Raw genomic sequence first — 22,992 nt, forward strand, 5'->3', positions numbered from 1 at the left:
GTGGCGGGCCGTATCTGGCCCCCGGGCCTTGAGTTTGACACCTGTGGGTTAGAGAATGACACATTAGGCTATTTTATGGTACACAAAGGCTGCACTTTCATCAATTTTACAATGTAGCATGTTTATTTATTTAAAGCTCTCTGTCAACAAACAGCAGATTTATCCGATGATAAAACATGCAATCTTATCGCTTTATTGCGTCTCTCTGTTAGCAGAACTTCTGGAAATGAATTTACCGTCATATAAAAAAATATGTCTCCCTATGCTTTTTTATTGGAGTAGAATTTTTAAACGTTGGCTCTTTTTACTGTTGACATGTATTTAGATTTGTTGCGCGCTGGTTGGTTAAGATGAAAACAAACGTTTACCGTCATCTAATGGTAAACAAGTGGTGTTGTCTACAATTTATTGCGTTTTTTAAACAGGCTTTACGGTACAGTTCCTGTTCCAGGAAAGGGGGGAGGGTTTATTTGCAAAGATTTAAGTCATGAATTTGATGAGAAAGGAACAATCTCTGGCAGCTACTGGTGCGGTGCTCATGGCAAGTATGTAACTAATCACCATTATCTTTGTTACTGGAAAAAAAAAATCAGTTTTAAAAAACTTTTCCACAGCTTGTCGTTGCCGCAGAAGAGCGCGGATAACTTTTTTCTTTCTTTCTTCAACATGTTCTCGATTATACAGAAACACGGTGGGCGTTTAACAATGTGACTTATTTCATTGCAGTAAATGCCGAACTCGAAGGAAAAATTTAACCGATGGAAAGAAGGAAATGCACCGAATGATTGCTTCCATCCCCGTCATATGATGATCGGAGGTGCGCCGTTGCTTTATAATGGACACCGACTATGAGTTGCAATCACGCTGATGATAAACGAGTGCTGGATTGTTGTCTTGTTCCAGACATTGTCATAGAGCGCCAGCCTGTCTCTGTTTGTGTGCCTGCGAACTTCAAGGTGACCCTGAGCGTTCGTGCTGAGGGTGCGGGCATCCTCAAGTACCAGTGGTTCACGAATGGTGATGATGGGGAGAACGAGGTAAAAAAACAAAACAAAAAAAACAGTCAATGTCTTCATTGTGCCGCGTTTTTCTTGACTATCCCGTACTTAAAAGCAATTTTTTCTTTAACCGGTTACAGTGATCCCTCGCTACTTCGCGTTTCGTTTATCGCGGCTTCACTACCTCGCGGATTTTTTTTTTCTCCCAAATTAAAAAAACATTTAAAAGTCAAAATAAAACTTACATGTGTCTAACCTTTAGGACAATGTAGTATTGCTCCAAATGTTCGTTTACATTCCTTTAGAAGTCCGTTTTCGCGTGTTAACACGATCGCAAATTAGCATCTTTCCACTAACTCGTTAGCCTGCCCAGTACTTCTTGTTGGTTACCGTACTTTGCGGATTTCACTTATCGCGGGTGGTTTTCGGAACCAATTATCCGCGATAAACGAGGGATTACTGTATATCCAATTTGATCAAGGTGTGTCAAAATGTTTTGCGAATTGAATTAAATATAGAACTTGTGTGAATAAGTTGAATACGTTTTTGCTTGTGTTTTGTGCCAAAGGCGAAATACCAAGTGATGCCACATTGCATCCTTCTGTGGCTTTGAAATCTCATCACATCTTGATTGTCTGTTGTATCGGGATTTGCTTTGCATCTGCCTCCCTGATGCATAAGAGAATTCTAATTATTATCCTAATGGATGTTTTTTTTTTTTTTTTTAATTAAAGGTGCACGGTGGAACACAGGCAGATCTGATCATCAACCCCGTTAAAACTCACTGCTATGTGTGCCGGGTGAATGATAATTTTTATAACTGGGTGTTCAGTGAGTGGGTGAAAGTGAAAGTGCTGGATATTGACGCATCAGGTATGAATGGCCACATATTTCATAGTGATCTCCACCTTTTTTCAAATCGTTGATGTTTCAACCTTTTCCCAACAGTGTCAGGTTTGCCACGCCACTGGCAGGGGAATCCCCACATTGCTATCAACCCCAAACCACAGACAGTCCAACCTGGTGCAAAAATCACACTCCGCTGCTCGGCATTTGGCAACCCGGCTCCACGTTACCAGTGGTACAGAAACGGACACGCGCTATTGAAAAACACTACCGACACGCTGCAGGTAGGATGTTTGGCAAGTGCTAATATTATTTGTTTACCTTGTAGCTCGCTAACCGTGCCGTTTATCATGAAATGTTGGTTAATATGTAACCTGATGTTTGATGACATCACGTTCAGGCCTGTAAATGAGCTATTGTGCCCCTTGTAGATTGATCATGCCGAGGCTAAACATGAAGGAACATATCTGTGCTCAGTTTCTAACGTGCTGGAAGAAATATGGAGCGAACCCGTCCAAGTTGATATCGGTAAGAACATCCCCCTTCAGAAAAACAAACCTTGCTGTACTTTTCTCTGAAACGTCCTTAGTTTCCCTTAAAAAGTTATCTTAAAAAAGATATTCGTGTCTTCCCTCTGACTTAAAAGTCAGCATTTTAGTTTCCATTATGCAGAAGGTACTTTCCTCATTTTTGCGGACTAAAAGGGAAGTTGTCCGAATCCAAATGGTATTGTGTCTGAGCAGAAGAGCGGCGATGTTAAAGTGAAACTACTCGTATTCTTTCTCCTTTTTCCTGTTTGTTGCAGTATGCATGACAAATAGATTGCAACATCTTATGCAATCCCTCTTGACCTAATCATTCAATGTTGTTGGAAAAAAGAAATCATGACACGTTTTCTGTTGTTTCCATCTAGTTCAAAATGACCGACTTCCTCAATCACCCACAAAAGGTACCTTTTTTTTTCCAGACAATTTCATTTTCAATTGATTTGTTTTTAGAATAATTCAACCTAAATGTATTCTGATTTCAGCCGTTGACAAAGTTGCCCTTCTTATCGGCAACTTGAATTACTCCAACCACCCCGGTTTAATGGCCCCAATGATGGACGTCCACGAACTGGCTAACCTCCTGCGGCAGCTGGGATTCCGAGTGGTGTCCTTGTTGGATCTCACCAAGGTGGAGATGCTGGCTGCTGTGGAGAAGTTTTTTGACCTCCTTCACAAAGGAGTTTACGGTAAAAAAAAAAAACCCTCAGTTTTTGTGCTCTATCTGTAATGCTCTAAAATACCACAAGCTATTTAAGCTTAATTTTGTTTTCATATGTGCTGCATGATTTAAAATAATATTGTGTACTTAATGTACTCATAGGCAAGTCATATAAGAAGTTCAAAACATTTTTGCGAGCTGTACTGTAATCTAAAACCTAACACTTGTTTTCGTGGAAATAATGATTGCTCCTAGCTGGCTGTATTCTTATATCAGTTTCACATTACATTTAATGTCTTGATGACATATAGCACACTCTTTTTCGGTTTACTTCCATCTCGCTCCGGTTTCGTCAGCACGTGGTTTCACTTGACGCAATCTATATGATCGTGAACCCTTTACAGGCCTTTTCTACTATGCTGGCCATGGCTACGAGAGTGCTGGGAGAAATTACTTGGTCCCTGTGGATGCTCCACGACCATATCAAACTGGAAATTGTGTATGCGTGCAGCGCATCATGCTGCAAATGCAGGAACGACACACTGCGCTGAATGTTATCCTGTTGGATACCTGCCGCAAATGGTAAGCGTTTAGCATTTCGGGAGTACTTTCGATATTTCAGGCTTTTCTAAACGGACATTTTTTGTAGGTACAACCAGCAACGTATACCGTCGGAGATTATGCCACAGCAGCCGAAGGGAAATACCGTGTATGGCTATGGCACGTATGTACATTTCCAAGTTGAAATATTTTCTTTGAAAAAAAGGTTTTTAGAACAAGCCCATCTCGTTTTCCAGGTGTGAAGATGCTGAAGCGTTTGAAGTCCAAGATGGAGGAAGGAGTACAGGAATCTTCACCAAATACTTGAACAAGCACATCCTTCAGGCAGAAAAAGTGACACACGTCTTAGAGAGGGCGTCGGAGGGTGCGTATATCAAAGAAAGAAATTGAAAAAAAAAGAAACTTGCGCAACTACGAGGTTGTTTGTAAATAGAGCTCATTGCGAGCATTTACCTGCCTGACGTGTTGGCTGAACCACAGACAGATTTCATCATCATTTTCACGCTCTTCTTATCTCTCACGGCACTTTTCTGTCTGCCTCATCTGCCGCTTGTAACTTTATTTTTGAAGATACTTTTAACACGCGACTTCATTCTCTGGAAATTCACACTGTTGGCATGAGAACAGCAAGAAACCTGAGAGCCGCTCAGCGCAAGACAGCTGCTCGGCCTTTCGGATCCTCTCGCGGTTCCCCTTTGCTCCCGCTCTCACGGGGTCACTTGAAAATTAGCTGTGACTAGACAGGGAACAAGGAAATTATTTTTAATAATTGTATAGAATTACTGCCAGGTTGATTTTTATTGCCAGAGGCGAAGCATAAATATGAAAGTGATGTGATTCTCTCTCTCCCTTTTTTTTTTTTCCTTCCTCATTCCTCACCCAGTCTTTAAGGGGTTGTGTGTTTACTCAGTCACCTCAGCAAATTCCCCAAAGTTCCTCAAAGTCAACCATGTGCATCCCATGAATATTTCACAAACCAGCTATGAAGTAAACAAATGACATGCTTGAGTAGATTACAGGAACTCTTGTGGTTAATAATTAGGTGTTGGTTTAAATTACAACTTGTACTGTTCTGATTTAATTGACTGTAACCCAGCGAAAAAAAATGACAGGTTTCCCCCTTTTTTTTTTTAATATTAGATTTAGGCAGAGACCCTTTGATCACAGGCAAGCAGGCTGTGGAAATCAAGCACACCCTAAATGAACCTCGGTCACTTGCCGATCCGGTTCAGACGGCGGGCCACACAAGGGAGCTACACTTGAGAGATTTTTGCTGGCGACAAGCAAATGGTGAGTCACGTTTTTTTTTTTTAAACCGTTTTTTTCATCCTAGATTCAATTTCGCCTGCAGTCAGAGCGAATGTTGCTTACACCTCCTACACATACAGCATGTGACATTCTATTTAAAAACATCCAGAGAGTACTTCCTTATAATTAAGCAAAATTGTGAATTAGTTCCCTTTTGTTTGGTGTTCATGGCTTCTATGTGAATGAAAGCTGTCATAAGTTCCTCAAATATACTGAAGGTAATTTTATTTTCAGAGGCTTCCGTGTTTCTGCTGTCAGCTGGATTGAAACATTTCTGAAATATTGATTAATTAGAAGCATTTTATGTTCTTATGCTTTTCAGAACTACCAAGGAAGAGGCGGCTGATGTTCCATTGTGGAGTAAAAGTGGAAGTTAGCTTCTCAGCCTTGTTTTCAAATGTCATCGTGGCCTTTGGAGTTATTAAAACCACCGGCCCCAAAACGGACAACTGCACTATCACGCTGAGTAGCATACCTGTAAATATTGTTTTCCCTTCCTAATATTGTGATCTAAATCAATCTGCCAAACCATCTCTAAAACCTCAATGAGTAATAAAGTCACTTCCAGACAATCACCAAGTTAAAACAAGAACAACAGAAAAAAAAAGGTTTATTTTTAATCTATTAGTCATGGTGTGATACCAAGTTTTATCAGCGTTATCAATTCCACGTTGCTCACCATTGATGTCAAGTTTCCATTAGAAAAAAGAGAAATGACCAGTCAGTCACCCACGTTCCGCAACGTGGTATGAGGAAGTCATACCCATATATAGACATTGACTTTCCGCCTCACCAAAACCACAAACACAAAGCAGGAAGGCGTTGGAAGAAGTTTCACTTTACCTCTCAATTTGAGAACATTTGAAGGGATATACTGCCACCTAGTGGCCGATTATAATATTAGGGAATTGCTTTTTATTTTGCTTTTAGCAAACTACTTCACCCTATGTTTTATTTCAGGCAATGGAAGAACTTTATTCTGGGCCTGGAAGGTTTGAGGAGGCGGACTCCATGCTATTTGACAAAGCTGTTAATCCAGATTGTACTCTGAGAGTGTGTGGACTTCAAAAGCTTAAGGTGTGTGTGTGTGCTCATTATCATTGTCAGATTAGAGAAAAAAGTGTTTTATAATGTCTATATTTTTTGCTTTTGGTTAGGAATCGCTGGTCATTAAGATGGATCTACACTATACTCACACGGAGAGTAGGCAGCGTCTCACAGAGAGCCAACGGGTGGACATCGGAAAACCTTTGGTGGCGTCCTGTAAATTATACGAGACGATTCATACGTCACACAGGAAACAAGACATTGCTTCTGCCCAGAGCATGGGCAACATTTTACACAGCAAGCAAGAACTGAATCCCAATCAGCCTGGTCCATGTCAGCCTTTTACCAGGAAGGCCGAGTGTGGTGCTCTCGTGGCGCCCTTCCGATGCAATGAACCTGAGGAGAATGATGAGACGTTATAGTTTAGACTTGTTTATATTTGATGACTATGTGAATGGTGATGAATGAATGAATGCAGTTTTTATGTCGTGTGTAATTACCAATCATCCAACACTGAACATCAATATTTAGCCTACTCTAAGTTAGCATTGTTCGTTTTTACAAGTGGTAAGCTGGCTAGCCACAGATATGTCGAATAAAAACATTTATTTATCCAACTAATTGTCTGTATTTTATTGTAAATGCGTTTTTAGGTTATCTTTGGAACATTACAAAGACGGTTTGTTTTGTGTTTATAGATTCAATCGGTTTGCATCAAAGTAGTTTAAACCTGTGCGAACACTTGTGGTAGTGCATTTACGCTTTATAGGGCAAAGGCAAATATATTATAGGTCATCTGCAGCAAACTACATCATGCTTTGCGGATATAAAGGGAAAACGCCGGCCCAACCTTCAGTCCCGGTTAGCTCGCCGTGATCGTATAGTGGTTAGTACTCTGCGTTGTGGCCGCAGCAACCCCGGTTCGAATCCGGGTCACGGCAGTCGGGATTTCTTTTATGAATTAAAATCTTTTTAAAAATGTTTTTTATTCCTCATGGAATAATGTTATGGACACATCCATTGATGCTTTGTGGCCGTTAATGTTTGTAAAAAAGGAAAAAAAAAAAAACAATTTTTTTAAACTGCAGTTATGACATCACTCCTGCAGGGGGCAGTAAAATACATTTAAAAAAAAAAAACTCAGTTCTTACGCGTGACTGAAAAATATTAGAAAGTAAATCACATTTCGAACTTGAATTCATCCTGCCTAACAAAATTAATCCGCATAAATATTGAATTTGGGCTCTTTTACAGCCAGGGCCGATAGTAAGAAAAATTTGTGTTAAAACCTTCTCTCGTATAGGAAGCGAGCGATAGTTAAATGTGATAATTAAAGTGGGGGGGAAAAACAAAAACTTTGGCCCTCCGGTTGGTTCACTTTGACGTCAGATTTCATTGGCGCCCGCCCGCCCGCTCAAGAGACTGTGAATGGAGAGGTGGTGGGGGAGAATCCGACATCAAGCACACACACACACACACACACACACACACACACACACACAGCAGAGCGGAGCGTCACTGGGAGTCCTGGGATTGTTCCTTCCTTGTCATTGCACGACGTAGTAATAAACAAAACGCCACCACGACCGGACCGCAATGGTGCATAGCTCCGCGACTCGACGCGCGGCTGCGGGCTGTTTACGGGACCCGGGATTGTGGTCGTTGTGACGTTGACGTGCACGCCGCCGCAGTTTGTGCTGACTATTGTTTCTGCGAAAATGTTGAGCCGATTCGTGAGTGGCAGTGTCAGGAATCTCGAACGGGAATACAGCTGCACCGTCCGGCTGCTGGACGACTCGGAATATACGTGCACCATTCAGGTGAGTGAGTGAGAGAGTCACCTGTCCGTTGTGCGATGCATTGTGTGAGTGTGTTTCCATTTTCGTCATTTTACACAACCTCACGCTAATTCACGGTGATGCATTTGCCCCTCGTGACCCACTATTGTCAAAACAAATCAGCTGCAGGCCAGATTTTCTGTCAATGCTCTGAGATGTGGTTTAGGGGGGAAAAGGGATCATCTTTGTCGCTTTTTAATGATACTATCCTCCTGCTTTTGCACCTTTGACACTTGACTTAAACCGCTTGAATCTTTATGACAGATTGTCTGAAGCCATCAATTTATGATAGTGTAGAAGGGCAATAATTGCAATTGCCCTTTTGACCTCGTGAAAGCCATTATGAGGTGCATCATTGTAGCATTAGCTTGGGAACGTGCTTGTAGCTTTGTGAGTTCAGCCAATGAAAATTGACATTTTTCATACAGTAAACAGACTAGTGTGAAGAAAGTATGTACTATTTTTATTTTATTTTATTACTTTAATCCTCCTCAATGTATTAAACAGTCAACACAAATTTTACACCTGTACAAAGAAAAAGAACTGTTGGCATCTTTTTGTAGCGACTGTCCAAGCTTTGATGATGCTTCACTTTAAAAAAAAAAAGGAACCTGTCACATCAAATCCAAAACAATTTCTTCCTTTTGGTGGATGCTGCAGTTAAGGATTAAAAGATATCCTCAGAGACTTTGCTGCCTCAACACTTTAAAGCCTTGTCAAGGCAACATTAACCTGCCTTGTAGCACGATGAAACATTCATAAGACCTTCCAGATTCTTCCTACTTTGATATCTGTTATCATCAACAGGCTTACTCTTTTTTTTTTTTTTTGTCCCGCGTGAAGATGTGGACTGTTGTAAGCAAATCTGCGCCCGCCGAACGGCGAGCCAGAGACACGGACGCTGAGGCCAGCAGGTGTTCTGTTTGCGGCAGAGTCGCGTGGTCAGGCCGGCTGACGTCAGCATGCATGGAAAAAAAAAAAGAAGGGGAGTGGAGTGAAAGAGGAGAAAGCTCTAGAGCTCTGTCTTCTTGCCAAAGCAGGCGCAAAGTGAAAGGTTGAGATTGAAAGTGTCAAAATTGCCTCGTTTCTGGCCTGAAGAAGAACATCATCCACAAATTTAATTGATGGTCAATGAATGACAGATTTCTCCCATGTGTGTTTTGGAGGAAGTAAAAATGCCATCCCATCATTCCGCAAGCCCTTTAGTCGAAGCTGTCATTCCAATTCAAGTTGACAGTTGAGCCCGAAACCTTCTTTTGCCTTTAGGCTTCTTCGACTGTGATATTAATGCAGGCTGAGAATTTTTGTCAGGTCAGAAGCCTACCAAAAATAAATGACATTGAAATGCAACTACCGTTTTTTTCCATGTATAATGCGCCCCCATGTATAATACGCACCCTAAAAATGGCATGTTGATGCTGGAAAAAAGCCTGTACCCATGTATAATACGCACCCAAATTTTGACTTTTTTCTTTCTTTTTTTTTTTAAAGTTCCAATGATCGTCACACACGCGTCTGGGTGTGGTGAAATTTGTCCTCTGCATTTGACCCATCCCCATGTAATTTTGATCCATCCCCTGGGGGAGAGGGGAGCAGTGAGCAGCAGCGCCGCCGCGCTCGGGAATCATTTGGTGATCTAACCCCCCAATTCCAACCCTTAATGCTGAGTGCCAAGCAGGGAGGCAATGGGTCCCATTTTTATAGTCTTTGGTATGACCCGGCCGGGTTACTTAAGTCCGTAAACATAAAATTATTTCAGAAAAAAGATCATCTTTGGGAACAACCGGATGTTATTCTGCCGGTCAGTATCACTGCGCATGCAGTAGCAAACTCGATAGCGAAGAAATATGTGAGACTCTCAACGGGATCACCAATATTTGAGTGATGTTCCAGTTATTTATCACAATTATTTATTATTATAAATTATAATATATATAATAATTATTTATTTATTATTCACAATTGTCATGGTGATCTTTCTGGTGATTTCTTAACTAGGCTGGATGTATTTTTTTTGTTGGCGTTGATTTCTCCGACTGCCCAGAAAGGCACCACCGCGATCAGTTAGGTTAAAATGAAAAGAGAGGAAAGTGACGTTGTAAAGAACCATCCGTGACAAGATTTTCTTCAAAAATTGTTGTACCATGATTTTCTTCACAAAAAAAAAAAAAAATTAAAAAAAAAAAAAATTTAAAAAAATTGTACCCGTGTATAATGCGCACCCCAGATTTTAGGACAATAAATTAGTTAAGTTTGCGCATTATACATGGAAAAAAACGGTATTCTAAATTCAGAGTTTTGGATGTTCAGCCGATATTAAAGTGCCTGCCTGCTTCTTTGGAGCTAATCCCAATTGTTCTTTAAAAGCAACGTCTCACACTTGCTTTCCAAAAATGAGGTCTTAAACTATCTGTGCCTGCACATTGGTGTGAAAAGACGGTCACCACAGACACGGGAGAAAATCTGTGCTTATCCGTGAGGACTTAGGAGAGGCCATTTTTTTTTTTTTTTATAACAAGACTTAACTGTCTCTCTGAATCTTGCTCTCTCCCATTAGAAACCTTCTCACCAGTTTTTTGGCTTTAGAAAGACTGTATTTTGTTTGTGACGATTTATTGAACTGTCTGCTTTGTTCTGGCCCACTCTAATCAAGAGTTAATTATAGTTTACACGCAATGAACCCTTATTTCAACACAAATTGAATATTACTAATATGAAAAGTGAACGTTTGAGCACAGCTGTCTACACTGTCACTACCGCAGTGACGGAAAATAAACAGGTCCAAATGTTCCTTCTGCCATCTTGGAGTCTCTTTCGTGAAGTGGTGAGCTGGTGTGTTTTGAGAAGCGCTTTACTTTGAAGTGCAGTGCCAGCATCTCAACTGTTGCTACGGTGATGCCACAGTTACCCAAACTCAACGTAAGATTGCTCACCGGTCAGGATTGCCCTTCGAGAATCCTGACAAATCGCTTCTGCCTGTTAGCTCTCACAGATGCAAGTATAAGAGGATTACAAACCTGTATAAAACACAAAAAAAAAAAAAAAAGGGGTTTGCAGTTTTTAAATTCAAATGAACATTTCTGTTTACAATGTAGGCACGTGAGCTAGCATGCTAGCCTGGGTAGACGTGTTGATTTAGCTGCTACGCTGTTGCTATGCTTCATGGCATGAATGAGTAAAATGTGTGACAGTGGTGAATGTTTGATGAGGGGCAACCTCAGGAGAGAGTCGTTTGCATTTAGCGCCAATGGCACACGGTGAGTCGCAATTAAGGATTACATCACTGTTGCGTCTAGCCGAGCTTGGCTGGGAAGATGTGACACGCAGCCCACGCCAATCTTTTTTGGTTTTTGACAGTTTATTACAGTATGTGGGATCAGCCGTTTCTCAGTTGCATGTCTTTTTTTGATAAACAGCTTTTTGCAGGAGGTTAGCCCGTAATCCCCACCATTGGTTTTTGTTTTATGCTAGCTCTCAAACAGCTTTGATATTTCAACGCAATAAATTAGGACTATTGAACGGACCTCAAATGTGTATTATGAAATCTATGAAATTAGCAGTTACTCTTTTAACAAGGCTTGTCTGGGAACATGCAGTGCAGCACAAAAAAATGTAGATGTATTAAATTTCAACACTCGTAAAGATAGTCTTTATCCTCTGCAAAGAGCGATTCATATTACTGCCGTACTGAGAAGCTGTGAGAAGAGCTGGGTCTGTTTTTTTATACTGTTCCTTTATATTGTTGACTTCTTTAAAATTATAGATTGTATTTAATTATATAATTAGTGGGGTTTTTTTTTATACTGTTCCTTTATATTGTTGACTTCTTTAAAATTATAGATTGTATTTAATTATATAATTAGTGGTTTTTTTTTTTATACACAGTATAATATTATAGACGTTACAATACGTTTTGTGGATTATTTTGGGAGGCTGCATTGGATTTACCGCATTTTAATTTCAGTGTATACAGACTTTTTATGTGTTTGTGAATTTTGACCAAAACAATCAAATAAACGTATATCTCAAGGCACCAGTGTACAAGCAATAAAAAAAGTCAAGCTTCTGTAATAAATCCTCTCGAAGCCATACTGGTTTCTCTCTCCTGTGGCTGGAATAAGCGGTCCTCTTCTATTCCCTAGTGTCTCTTTTAGAGCGGAGAAGAGGGACGCCGCCTGTCAGTCTGCTGAGTCCTCCATTGTGTTGTGCTGTCTGGAGCAGAAATGGGCTTTGGTTCATGTTCCGCCTGCAAGCCTGAATATTAAGGGCTCCTAGAGTAACGTCTCTGTGGTAGCTATTCGGCTAATGAGGGTCTTAGCCTCTCTTGGGCCATGTCCAATAAATTATAGCGTGGCCTGCTTGTCAGGAGATGCAGTTCACTTTTGATCATTTTAGTCTATTGGAAAAAAAAGAACGGCAAAACTTACTTCCCAAACAGCCCTGAATTTGAATGAAAGCTTCTCATTTGTCTGTAAAAGGAGGCATCCCTCACGAGGGTATATTTTTACAAGCTCACTTCCCTCCCCTTGCACGCTCTTTTGTCCTCCTGTTATTTCATCCTGTCATCCCGACCTCATCTGCGCCACGGGTTACCTCGATCACGCTCAGCCTGTATCTGGCTCACTGCGGGGTGTTTGGAGCTAATGATTCTCGCCCCTCCTTCTCTTTCATCTGTAAACCGTTACCTCCTCTGTATGCTCTGTGGGCCGTTCCCTCCTATCGAGTTCTCAAGTATGGCCTCTCCTTGTTCACAGATAAACGAGTTTGTGTACCTCGTGTCTAGAATTAGATATGTGGCCTTGGACAAATGTTAATATAAAATAAATGTGATCACGCTAACCCTGTATAGATGTAACATGATTGCCATGGGTGTTGACAAGCATCCCAGACAACATCATCTGATTTGACAAGCAGCCCTGACTGAAAGCAAAACACAACTTTCTTCATCTTAGATTGATCATTTTGGTGTTCATAATTATATAGAACCAAAGTGCAATACACAAATCGTCTTACCTTGGTTGCACCCGGGCGGCTGTAAAAAGCGACGCACTGAGTTGTGTTTATTCTCACGGGATCTCACTCATACTCTTTTTCCATGTCTTTTTTTAGCTCACGATGCTAAGAGAGTCAAAGGTTTTACTCGGGTGTTGCTGTGGCTCACTGGGAGGATCGTGGAGGAAATGTCGGGCTGAGTTGCTTTGTGAGGATCGTTATTTCTACGCGAGTGTGCGTTTGCGTGGTATCGGATCTGTCAGTCAATACTTTGTTCCAATCTACAATCAAATGAAAACCTGCCTGGGCTCTTTTTTGTTCCGTGAGTTTCCGGGCTTGCAGAACATTGGTGGCAAGTCATGCATATAAGTAGTTTCTCCTTTTTCCATTTGTGTGTCAGCCCAGTCGTCAGAAGAGATGAATGTCTTTGAGGAGCAAATAAATGGACAGACACGACAAACAAAGCAAAGTTAGCCAAGGGACCATCACTAATCTAGCTTTACTCCAAGTAAAGAGGTTTGATTTTTGTTTGTGGTAGAGTTTCACCAAAACAATAAGGAAAATGTGCCTGGTAAGTCAAAGAAAAAACGTAAACCATCACATGAGGTGTCTACAAATCTTGTGAGACTTCAACACAGTGAAATTGAAGGATTTTTTTTTTTTTTTTTAAACAAATCACTGGTAAATATTTTGTATCATTAAATACATATATAAATATATATAAATAACATACCGTGTTTAATCATATTTAGATACATTTTGAAAATAGGACATTTACACAAATAATACCAAGGCAGCATAAAGAAAATGCTAATATCTGAAAAATACGAACGATGCTTCGGTTGTTGCTCAAATTACCTGAAAATGAAATACATATGGAAAAAATGGGACATCCTTGAAATCATTTTTCCTGTAGAAAGATTTGCATACGAGCTAAAAGCTCATCTGCACGCATGGCTGCCGTGTTCCATAATGTCTGTAAATGTACCAGGGGACAATTTCCAGACTTCTCACTGAGAAATCACGAGAGAGCACCGTAGCATGTAAATGCTGTGTTGGTGTTTGGCGGCAAATGGGTTTCCAGGCCAAGTGACGGCATGGGCTTAGAGTTCAGCAGCTGTGCATATTATTATCACTATGCATGTGCAGGCCTCTCCCTGGAGCATCTTTGATACAACCTGCGCTGTGTGTTATCTAAAAAGCAAATAAGAGAAACGCTCTTGTATCATCCATCCAACCAAATTTTCACTCCAGTGTACGTATTTGGTTGTTTTTTTTTTGTGTGTGTGCAGCCCGCCCACAGCCTCCGGTAATGAGATTGGGTTTTGTTTTAGTTGAACTCACACACACGCACGCACGCGCACACAGAGGTGCACCATATGGCAGTGGGATTGCAATCCACGGGGGATTGTTTTAAGCAGTGATGATTCCTTCTCACTCAATTGTGTTCATTGAGCTGGCGAGCTCGCCCGATTTCACTGCGGGCGACGGGACAGTTATCGCTGTATTGTCAGCGCGATTTCGCCATGTCCATCAACTAAATCATTCGGACTACTGATTGTTTGATTGCTAGCCCCTGGCCTCTTTGGCTACCAACGCACTAATAAAGAGGGAAGACATTGATCTTTTCTGCCATGTTAAGTATGTTTTGATCCTTTGAGTGGACTCAAACCAACCAAAAACGTGCATGTTCGGTTATTTGAAGCTTTCAGATTGGTGTAAATGTGGTTGTTTGTAATCAGTGACCCTCATGAGGGTAAACGCAAGGATGGTTTTTGGACGAACAATGCTATTTTTAATCGTTGTCATTCCTCAAGGCCGGTACAGAACATAATCACGCTGTAGTCCTAGACACCTCTGCCCACATGCTGCCTGGAGCACAATGCAGCTAATGAGTCATGAAGACGTTCTACCACTACTATTAGCTAATCTGTAGGTGCCAGCCCTCTAAATTATAAACAATTGCGTGGTTATATTATTTAAAGTGGACTATAATTTTACATGGACAATTCCAAGTGTGAATGCGCAACATTTATTATTGTTGATGATATTTTTACAGTCGATACGCTCAATGAGTTCTTTCAGATTGTTGTTATTTTGCTGCTCAATCCTTCTTGACTTCTTTCACTCCGGGCTCTTCTGTGCTTTCCTGACACGTGTGCTTTTTCTACTCAACGTAAACTTGTCTTCATAATTGATGAAGGACAGGAGAAGATTATGAAAAGCACCCAGGAGTGCTCTTCAGGACATCCCTTAGCAGCAAGCAAACTCGTCAATCTTGCTGCCAGGTCTTTAGAGTTTCATTGAAGTTTCTGTCGTGTGTTTTTACAACAAATTTGAAGGAAATGCTAAAAACAGTTTCGCAAAATATTGATGCATGACGGCGCTACATTTTCTGAAACATACTTTTCCAGATTATTTTGTACAAATACCTGATTTAAAAGTCATTTGAGTTGTCAGAATATTTTGATTTTTTTTTTTTTCATCCACTGATGAAAATGATATCCTCACAAAAAATGATTATCCTAAAGAAAACACTAGCATTTTTTTTTTTTTTAGCCCGCGGAACATTCTGTTATTTTGTTCTAATTATATCCATGCCTCAACCAGTCAGGTTCTAAATTCTGCAAGTTAATAAATAATAGATGAGTGACTAGATGAATTATGTAGCTGTGAGTGAGTGTTGTGGATGTTGGATAATCAGACACAACTTCTTGACTCCGCAATTCCACAATGCACTGCCACCTACATTCCATGAATTTAAATGTGGACCACTTCTCCTTGCCTGCAGCAGAACACAAAATGTGATATCGTTGATATTTCACTCCTTTCTCAACATTTACTCCTCCCAAAAAAATATCTACCAGAGCCAGGGCCCTTCTTGAATGGACTCCTCAAGTGTCACTTCCTGTTTGCTCCTTGAGAAGCTTGGCCGGAGTTGTCAGTCAATACTGCAGCGACCACTTCATTCAGTCCAAACAGAACCTTGATTTGATTTGCTCAAACTCTCTCGCCTCTGAGTCAGAGCACAAAAAAAAAAAAAAAACTCGAGTTTCTGAGCTGTATTAAAAATAAATACTGCATTTTAATTGAACTTACTAGCAGCCCTTCATGTTCTATTGCGTCAATTTATAATCACGCATGTTCCATAGAGTGAATCTTGCAAAGATAAATGTGTAGAGAGCTACACAAATGACAGATGAAAGAAAGCAAAGCGCAATTGTAAGTGACTGTGTAAATCACCGAGGCTTTGTCACGGGGAGCCGTCAAGGTCATTTGTTAAGGTGTTGGCGGTGAGTCACAGAGAAACGTGGCAACGGTTGGACAAACTGAAATGGTCACAAAAAGTCTTTGTTGCTTTTACTGTTTGCTGGAAAAAAATGACTGCTTGGGTGTCTCGCATATGATATGTCATGTTAATTCCTAACCCACACCAGAGGTTTATTTCTTTGACCCGGTTCTGACACCCAGTAGTGGATTATTTCTCTCAATCAAGATGTTTTATGTAACCAACTGAGAGGATTATAGAGGAGAAAAAAAAATCCCACTTTTAGAATTTGGGTCCATGCAGCATAAAGATGTGCCCTTACTGTCTGTTAGTATATGGATTGGAATAATCCCTCCTGTGTGAAATGTGCTTTCGTATTTCCGAGCTGTCGGGGGGCATTTATACTTGAAATGGGAAGAAAAAAAATCATAAGAAAAATAGTCAAGTGACATTATCATCTTAATTGATGACAGGAAATGGTGACATTTTGGTTACATCATAAACACGCTCTTGTGAGGCCTGAGTGGGAGCTGGAGAAAAATGGCGTTCTATAATTTCCTTTATCCATGGCAACCGCTCGTTTGGTCACGGCTCCACAGGTGTGCCGCCTGCCCGCTAAATTATACTTACGTCAAACCCATCATACATGTAATCAGGATATGTTTTTTTTTTTTATTCAATATATCTTTATTTCGAACATATTTAAAATATGAAAAAAATCAAAAAGTGCTTTAAAGTGCTATATCTAAGTCACTGAAACAAACAAAAAACAAATTGGGGTAAAAAAACTTGACTTTATTCCCCCCTGCTATTTTTTATTTATTTTTATGAACATCCCGCAATTCTTGATGCAAGTAAAGAGCTACAAAAAGGAAATAACAGCGAGTGGCAATGCTCCAATGAGCCAACCCAGCTTGTAGATGACAATTTGCTTATTGTGGTACAGTAATTAGTGCCTGAAGGCGGGCGGCATTAGTACGTTCTGCTAATCCAACTCTTCTATTCCAGCGGGCGAGGAGAGTAGGACTGAATCCCAGTGGAGCAGATGGATGATGCGATCGGGGGGGGGGGGGCTGAAAGGGGCCCCCCCCTGTCATTTAAAAAGGCTGATTACACGCTGGTAATGAGATCAGCATTTTGGGCTGAAGGCGACTAGAATTACAGTTTGTCCTAAATTGTGGGTCCCGGTTAAGGTTACGGCCGCATTGCTTTTTATATGAATAAAAAAAAAAAAAAAAAGTGTCCTTATTTTGCATTCTCGGGCCACCCAACTTTATTGTAATAATTTCTTGTAATTGGCAACTTTGGATAGCATGCTCCCGTCCGTCTCTTGAGAAGTTATGAAAGTGAAAGGACGTCTGTGCCTTCATCCCACCACAAGGATTACAGCGATATGGCAAGAATATAGTATTAATTAGGGAAAGTCTCTTCTGGTGGGATTAAACCAGATTTAGCATCTCTGTTGACCAAAACAACTCAGCTGTTTTGCTGCTGAAGCTTCTTATCCTTCCGGATAAGTTGCAAGGAGCACTGTAAGGGGGAGGGGCAGATATGTTGACCCAATGTGTCAATTGTGAAAATAAAAATGCTGCCCAATCGGAATCATGCTTTGGAGTTATTTTGAAAAGAGAATGGACTTGATAGATGGCAAGCGCCTGCAGCTCCGGATGACATCACGGCTTCCACACCGCATGACTGGTTAGATGTTGGAAAGACTAAAAGGGAACGAAGACCCGCAGCAAAAGACTCTGCCTGCCACGCCACCCCAGTGCCTGCAGTTCCGCCAAAGCACATGCCACCCTCCGCTAGCAAGCCGTGCCACTCTGGCTCCCCCCCCCCCCCCCTCGGGCAAACAAAGACCCCTTTCAAAGCGGTCGGTCCCCACTGTGATCATGCGGAGCCGAAGCAATCTGTTCCTCTTGGCTGCTTGCTGTGAAGTGACCCAACCTTTTTTTTTTTTTTTGCTTTTTCTTTCCACGTCATTGTTGTTCCAGCTTTTTGAACTTCAAGTGACGGTGCTCATCTTAAAAAGACAGAGGAGGCTGATGAGACCCAAATTGTTGTTTCCTTCAATTTAAGATCTTTCTGAGCACCCCCAAAGCCTTTTTTTTAGATCAGCACTCACCTGCGTTTCCATCAGTCCCTTTGTCTCGTCAGTCCATTTCCATTTTACCTGTGGCGCCAATCCACTGACCTCATTCAGTCACTGTGCAGCCGTCACGATAGTCAGAGAAGCCTCAAGACATTTAAAAACTTACCAGTTAAATCTCACATGTGAAGACGTTTGCTACACTCGTGCTATTTATTATGCTACGGTGCATTCAAAAGGTAATATTGTCATTTATTATAGCTTTAAAAAGTTCAGACTGCTGATAATTTGTTAAATTTAACCATACCAGATGAGACATCATAAAAGTTCCTGGACTGGTGTCACAATAGATCTATTTTAAATTTAAAAAAATAAAACTAAGAAAAATATTTTTTTTTATATAAAAGCTTTTGTCAGGTAATTGTCTTTCATCACTTTCCCTAGAACCTATTAGCCAAGTAATTGTAGCTTTTTCAGGCTCATAAAACAGAGAGAACCTCAGAAGGTATTCGCTTGTTAATTTGCATTCCGCCAGATATCGATATAGCATCAAAGCACTTTCAAGATGTGGCATTGGATTATTCTTTCCAGAGTCTGCTTTGTACATATCGCTAAAAATTGTCTCGAGGCAGTTAACTGGGGAAATAATTGTCACATGTAATAATGTTAATGTTTTCATGTTCAGGGACATGAAGCCGATATTGCTACTATACTATGAGCTTCACTGCTTGACTATTTGGCCTCTATGCTGTTAAAATTGCGTCTTGATCACTTGTTGCTCTATTTGACGTCTCACACACTTAAGTCTGTGGCTTATGTAAGCTGTGTGGGCTGATGATAAATTTGAGCCTGCATTACCTCACAAGGGCTGAGTGCTGCTATCCTTACATTGTGCTGAAGTCTCCTTCCCATTCACTAAGAAAGACTTTGTACGCAATGCTCAGTGACGTGCGGTGAGGTGAGGTTCGTGACTGGGGAGGCGTAGCAAGCCTACCTTGCCTCCTCGGATCGCACATCCCTGCCGCATACTTACCCCCTGAGTCGGCTTGACCCTTCGTTAACACCGCTAGGTATCCAAGTCAAGCCACTCAGGGCAGAAGAGCTGGGGATCGATCCACGCCGATCAGAGTGAGAACCAGCTGCGGTGAACCGCTGCCTTTCTCCTCCGGTCAGGGTCCAAGAGCACTGGAGCCGTCCCTGACTAAGCAGTGCCTCCCCCCGTGCTCTCCTCTCAGTTGTACCTACAAAAAAAAGCTTCTTTCTTCTTGAGCAATCTTCTTTGTCCCATGTCAACGCACGACCTAAGGAGATGCTGGATCCATTCCTCCAACTTTGCTGTGCTTCCTACATCGCGAGGCTCCAGGGAAGTCAAAGTACCTAGAGGGAACTCACCTGATTTGCAATACCTGTGGAGAGAATAGCTGAGAAAGAAACCCTACTCTACATCGCCTAGGTCCCGGTGCATCCTCGGCCTAGTCACCTAAGCTGGACTAGGGGATGTGAATATTAGGGGGAAGAATTTGGAACCTGTTCCAAGTCTCCATTTAGAGTCTAATATTAACGCGTGTGGTGCAATGTGCTGTTGCATGGGCGAGGCTAACCCTCATAGAAGACTGAGCCTCGATTAAGGTCCTTCCGCTCTGGACCACCACACCCTGCGTGCATTGTTCCTAGAGTCGGAACTCAGGGGGGCCGCATACATACCCCCTGAGTCGCATTGACCCTTCGTTAACACCGCTAGGTATCCAGGTCAAGCCACTCAGGGCAGAAGAGCTGGGGATCAATCCACACCGATCAGAGTGAGAACCAGCCACGATGTACCACTGCCTTTCTCCTCCAATCAAGGTCCAAGAGCACTTGTGCCCCTGAGCACTTACACCCTGAGTCACCTTGACCCTTCGTTAACACCGCTAGGTATCCAGGCCAAGCCAATTCTAGGCAGAAGAGCTCAGGATCAAGCCACCTTGATCAGAGTGAGAACCAGCCTTCAAAAGTATGCTCCTTTCTTGAGCAATCTTCTTTGTCCCAGAGAAGTCAAACAGAGTACCTAGAAGGAACTCACCTGTATTGCAATACCTGTGGAGGGAATAGCTGAAAAAGAAACCCTACTCTACATCGCCTAGGTCCCGGTGCATCCTCGGCCTAGTCACCTAAGCTGGACTAGGGGATGTGAATATTAGGGGGAAGAATTTGGAACCTGTTCCAAGTCTCCATTTAGAGTCCAATATTAGCGCGTGTGGTGCAATGTGCTGTTGCATGGGCGAGGCTAAACCTCATAGAAGACTGAGCCTCGATTAAGGTCCTTCCGCTCTGGACCACCACACCCTGCGTGCATTGTTCCTAGAGTCGGAACTCAGGGGGGCCGCATACGTACCCCCTGAGTCGCATTGACCCTTCGTTAACACCGCTAGGTATCCAGGTCAAGCCACTCAGGGCAGAAGAGCTGGGGATCAATCCACACCGATCAGAGTGAGAACCAGCCACGATGTACCACTGCCTTTCTCCTCCAATCAAGGTCCAAGAGCACTTGTGCCCCTGAGCACTTACACCCTGAGTCACCTTGACCCTTCGTTAACACCGCTAGGTATCCAGGTCAAGCCAATTCTAGGCAGAAGAGCTCAGGATCAAGCCACCTTGATCAGAGTGAGAACCAGCCTTCAAAAGTATGCTCCTTTCTTGAGCAATCTTCTTTGTCCCAGAGAAGTCAAACAGAGTACCTAGAAGGAACTCACCTGTATTGCAATACCTGTGGAGGGAATAGCTGAAAAAGAAACCCTACTCTACATCGCCTAGGTCCCGGTGCATCCTCGGCCTAGTCACCTAAGCTGGACTAGGGGATGTGAATATTAGGGGGAAGAATTTGGAACCTGTTCCAAGTCTCCATTTAGAGTCCAATATTAGCGCGTGTGGTGCAATGTGCTGTTGCATGGGCGAGGCTAAACCTCATAGAAGACTGAGCCTCGATTAAGGTCCTTCCGCTCTGGACCACCACACCCTGCGTGCATTGTTCCTAGAGTCGGAACTCAGGGGGGCCGCATACTTACCCCCTGAGTCGCATTGACCCTTCGTTAACACCGCTAGGTATCCAGGTCAAGCCACTCAGGGCAGAAGAGCTGGGGATCAATCCACGCCGATCAGAGTGAGAACCAGCTGCGGTGAACCGCTGCCTTTCTCCTCCGATCAGGGTCCAAGAGCACTGGAGCCAGCCCTGACTAAGCAGTGCCTCCCCAGTGCTCTACTCTCAGTTGTACCTACAAAAAAAGCTTCTTTCTTCTTGAGCAATCTTCTTTGTCCCATGTCAAAGTACCTAGAGGGAACTCACCTGTATTGCAATACCTGTGGAGAGAATAGCTGAGAAAGAAACCCTACTCTACATCGCCTAGGTCCCGGTGCATCCTCGGCCTAGTCACCTAAGCTGGACTAGGGGATGTGAATATTAGGGGTAAGAATTTGGAACCTGTTCCAAGTCACCATTTAGAGTCCAATATTAACGTGTGTGGTGCAATGTGCTGTTGCATGAGCGAGGCTAACCCTCATAGAAGACTGAGCCTCGATTAAGGTCCTTCCGCTCTGGACCACCACACCCTGCGTGCATTGTTCCTAGAGTCGGAACCCAGGGGGGCCGCATACTTACCCCCTGAGTCGCATTGACCCTTCGTTAACACCGCTAGGTATCCAGGTCAAGCCACTCAGGGCAGAAGAGCTGGGGATCAATCCACCCTAATCAGAATGAGAACCAGCCGCGGTGAACCGCTGCCTTTCTCCTTTGATCAGGGTCCAAGAGCACTGGAGGCCCTGAGCACTCACACCCTGAGTCACTTTGACCCTTCGTTAACACCGCTAGGTATCCAGGTCAAGCCACTCAAGGCAGAAGAACTCAGGATCAATCCACCCTGATCAGAGTGAGAACCAGCCTACAAAAGTATGCTCCTATATTCTTGAGCAATCTCCTTTGTCCCATTACAACGCACGACCTAAGGAGATGCTGAATTTAATTCCTTCCACTTCCCTGTGCTTCATACACCGCAAGGCCCCAGGGAAGGCCAACCTGTTGTTGTTGTTGTTGTCAGAGGGTCACACTATTTCAGACAGTTCCTACACTCACGGTTCCCATTCATTCAGGTTCCTGGTGGCTCCCTCTTTTGGATCCCTTGTGTACTACCTCTCATTCTCCTATCAACCCTGAGTAGTGTCTTCAAATATGGCTGCGTCCTTTGTCCCTGTTGAGTACAAAAGTTGCTTATGCATTTCATACCATTCACTATCTTACTATTTTACTTCTTTTTTGATTATCCCCTACACTTTTGATCTCATAGATTTTAATGTTCAGCTGTCAATTTTATTTTGTCAATTACTGTTTATTGGTATTTTACTTCTATTTTAATTCAAACATCTATCTAACTATCACATTCAATTTTATTATTGTACTTTAGTTTTGACATCTGAGGATCCCATTGGCAGGGTGTTGCTGTGATCTCTTAGGATCTCCACAGCATCTTTTGATGGCATCCGATCTTACCTGAAGGTCCTTATTTTGGGCGTCCCTTACACTCAGGGTGCCATGATTTTTTCAAAATGGCCGCCACGCCGTCCGGTCACCCCCTGGTAGCTATCTGTGCTTCATACACCGCAAGGCCCCAGGGAAGGCCAACCTGTTGTTGTTGTCAGAGGGTCACTATTTCAGAAAGTTCCTACACTCACTGTTCCCATTCATTCAGGTTCCTGGTGGCTCCCTCTTTTGGATCCCTTGTGTACTACCTCTCATTCTCCTATCAACCCTGAGTAGTGTCTTCAAATATGGCTGCGTCCTTTGTCCCTGTTGAGTACAAAAGTTGCTTA

General features: G+C 42.4%; 2 protein-coding genes and 1 non-coding gene across 4 annotated transcripts in view; all 3 read left to right on the forward strand.

Moving 5' to 3' along the window:
* The first annotated feature begins 428 nt into the window (after positions 1-428).
* On the forward strand, positions 429-6,587 carry malt3 (MALT paracaspase 3). The gene is made up of 15 exons (XM_037255429.1): positions 429-545; positions 727-817; positions 904-1,037; positions 1,733-1,871; positions 1,947-2,128; positions 2,276-2,372; positions 2,758-2,793; positions 2,875-3,078; positions 3,455-3,632; positions 3,700-3,774; positions 3,848-3,975; positions 4,752-4,901; positions 5,242-5,396; positions 5,880-5,996; positions 6,077-6,587. Exons 2-15 carry the CDS (start codon positions 730-732, stop codon positions 6,386-6,388), a joined length of 1,995 nt encoding a protein of 664 aa, XP_037111324.1. The 5' UTR covers positions 429-545; positions 727-729; the 3' UTR covers positions 6,389-6,587.
* A 248-nt stretch (positions 6,588-6,835) lies between these two features.
* Positions 6,836-6,907, forward strand: trnah-gug. Its single transcript has one exon. It is a non-coding gene; the product is annotated as a tRNA-His (tRNA).
* Positions 6,908-7,446: 539 nt separating this feature from the next.
* Positions 7,447-22,992, forward strand: part of LOC119124142 (FERM domain-containing protein 5) — a 32,252-nt gene continuing 16,706 nt past the window's right edge. For both annotated transcript variants that reach the window (XM_037253791.1, XM_037253792.1), the window contains exon 1: positions 7,447-7,786. In XM_037253791.1, coding sequence (XP_037109686.1) covers positions 7,685-7,786 — 102 coding nt within the window. In that variant the 5' untranslated portion in view covers positions 7,447-7,684. The remainder of the gene's footprint in view (positions 7,787-22,992) is intronic.

The sequence above is a fragment of the Syngnathus acus genome, chromosome 6 (genome assembly GCF_901709675.1).
Source record: "Syngnathus acus chromosome 6, fSynAcu1.2, whole genome shotgun sequence".
Lineage (NCBI taxonomy): Eukaryota > Metazoa > Chordata > Actinopteri > Syngnathiformes > Syngnathidae > Syngnathus > Syngnathus acus.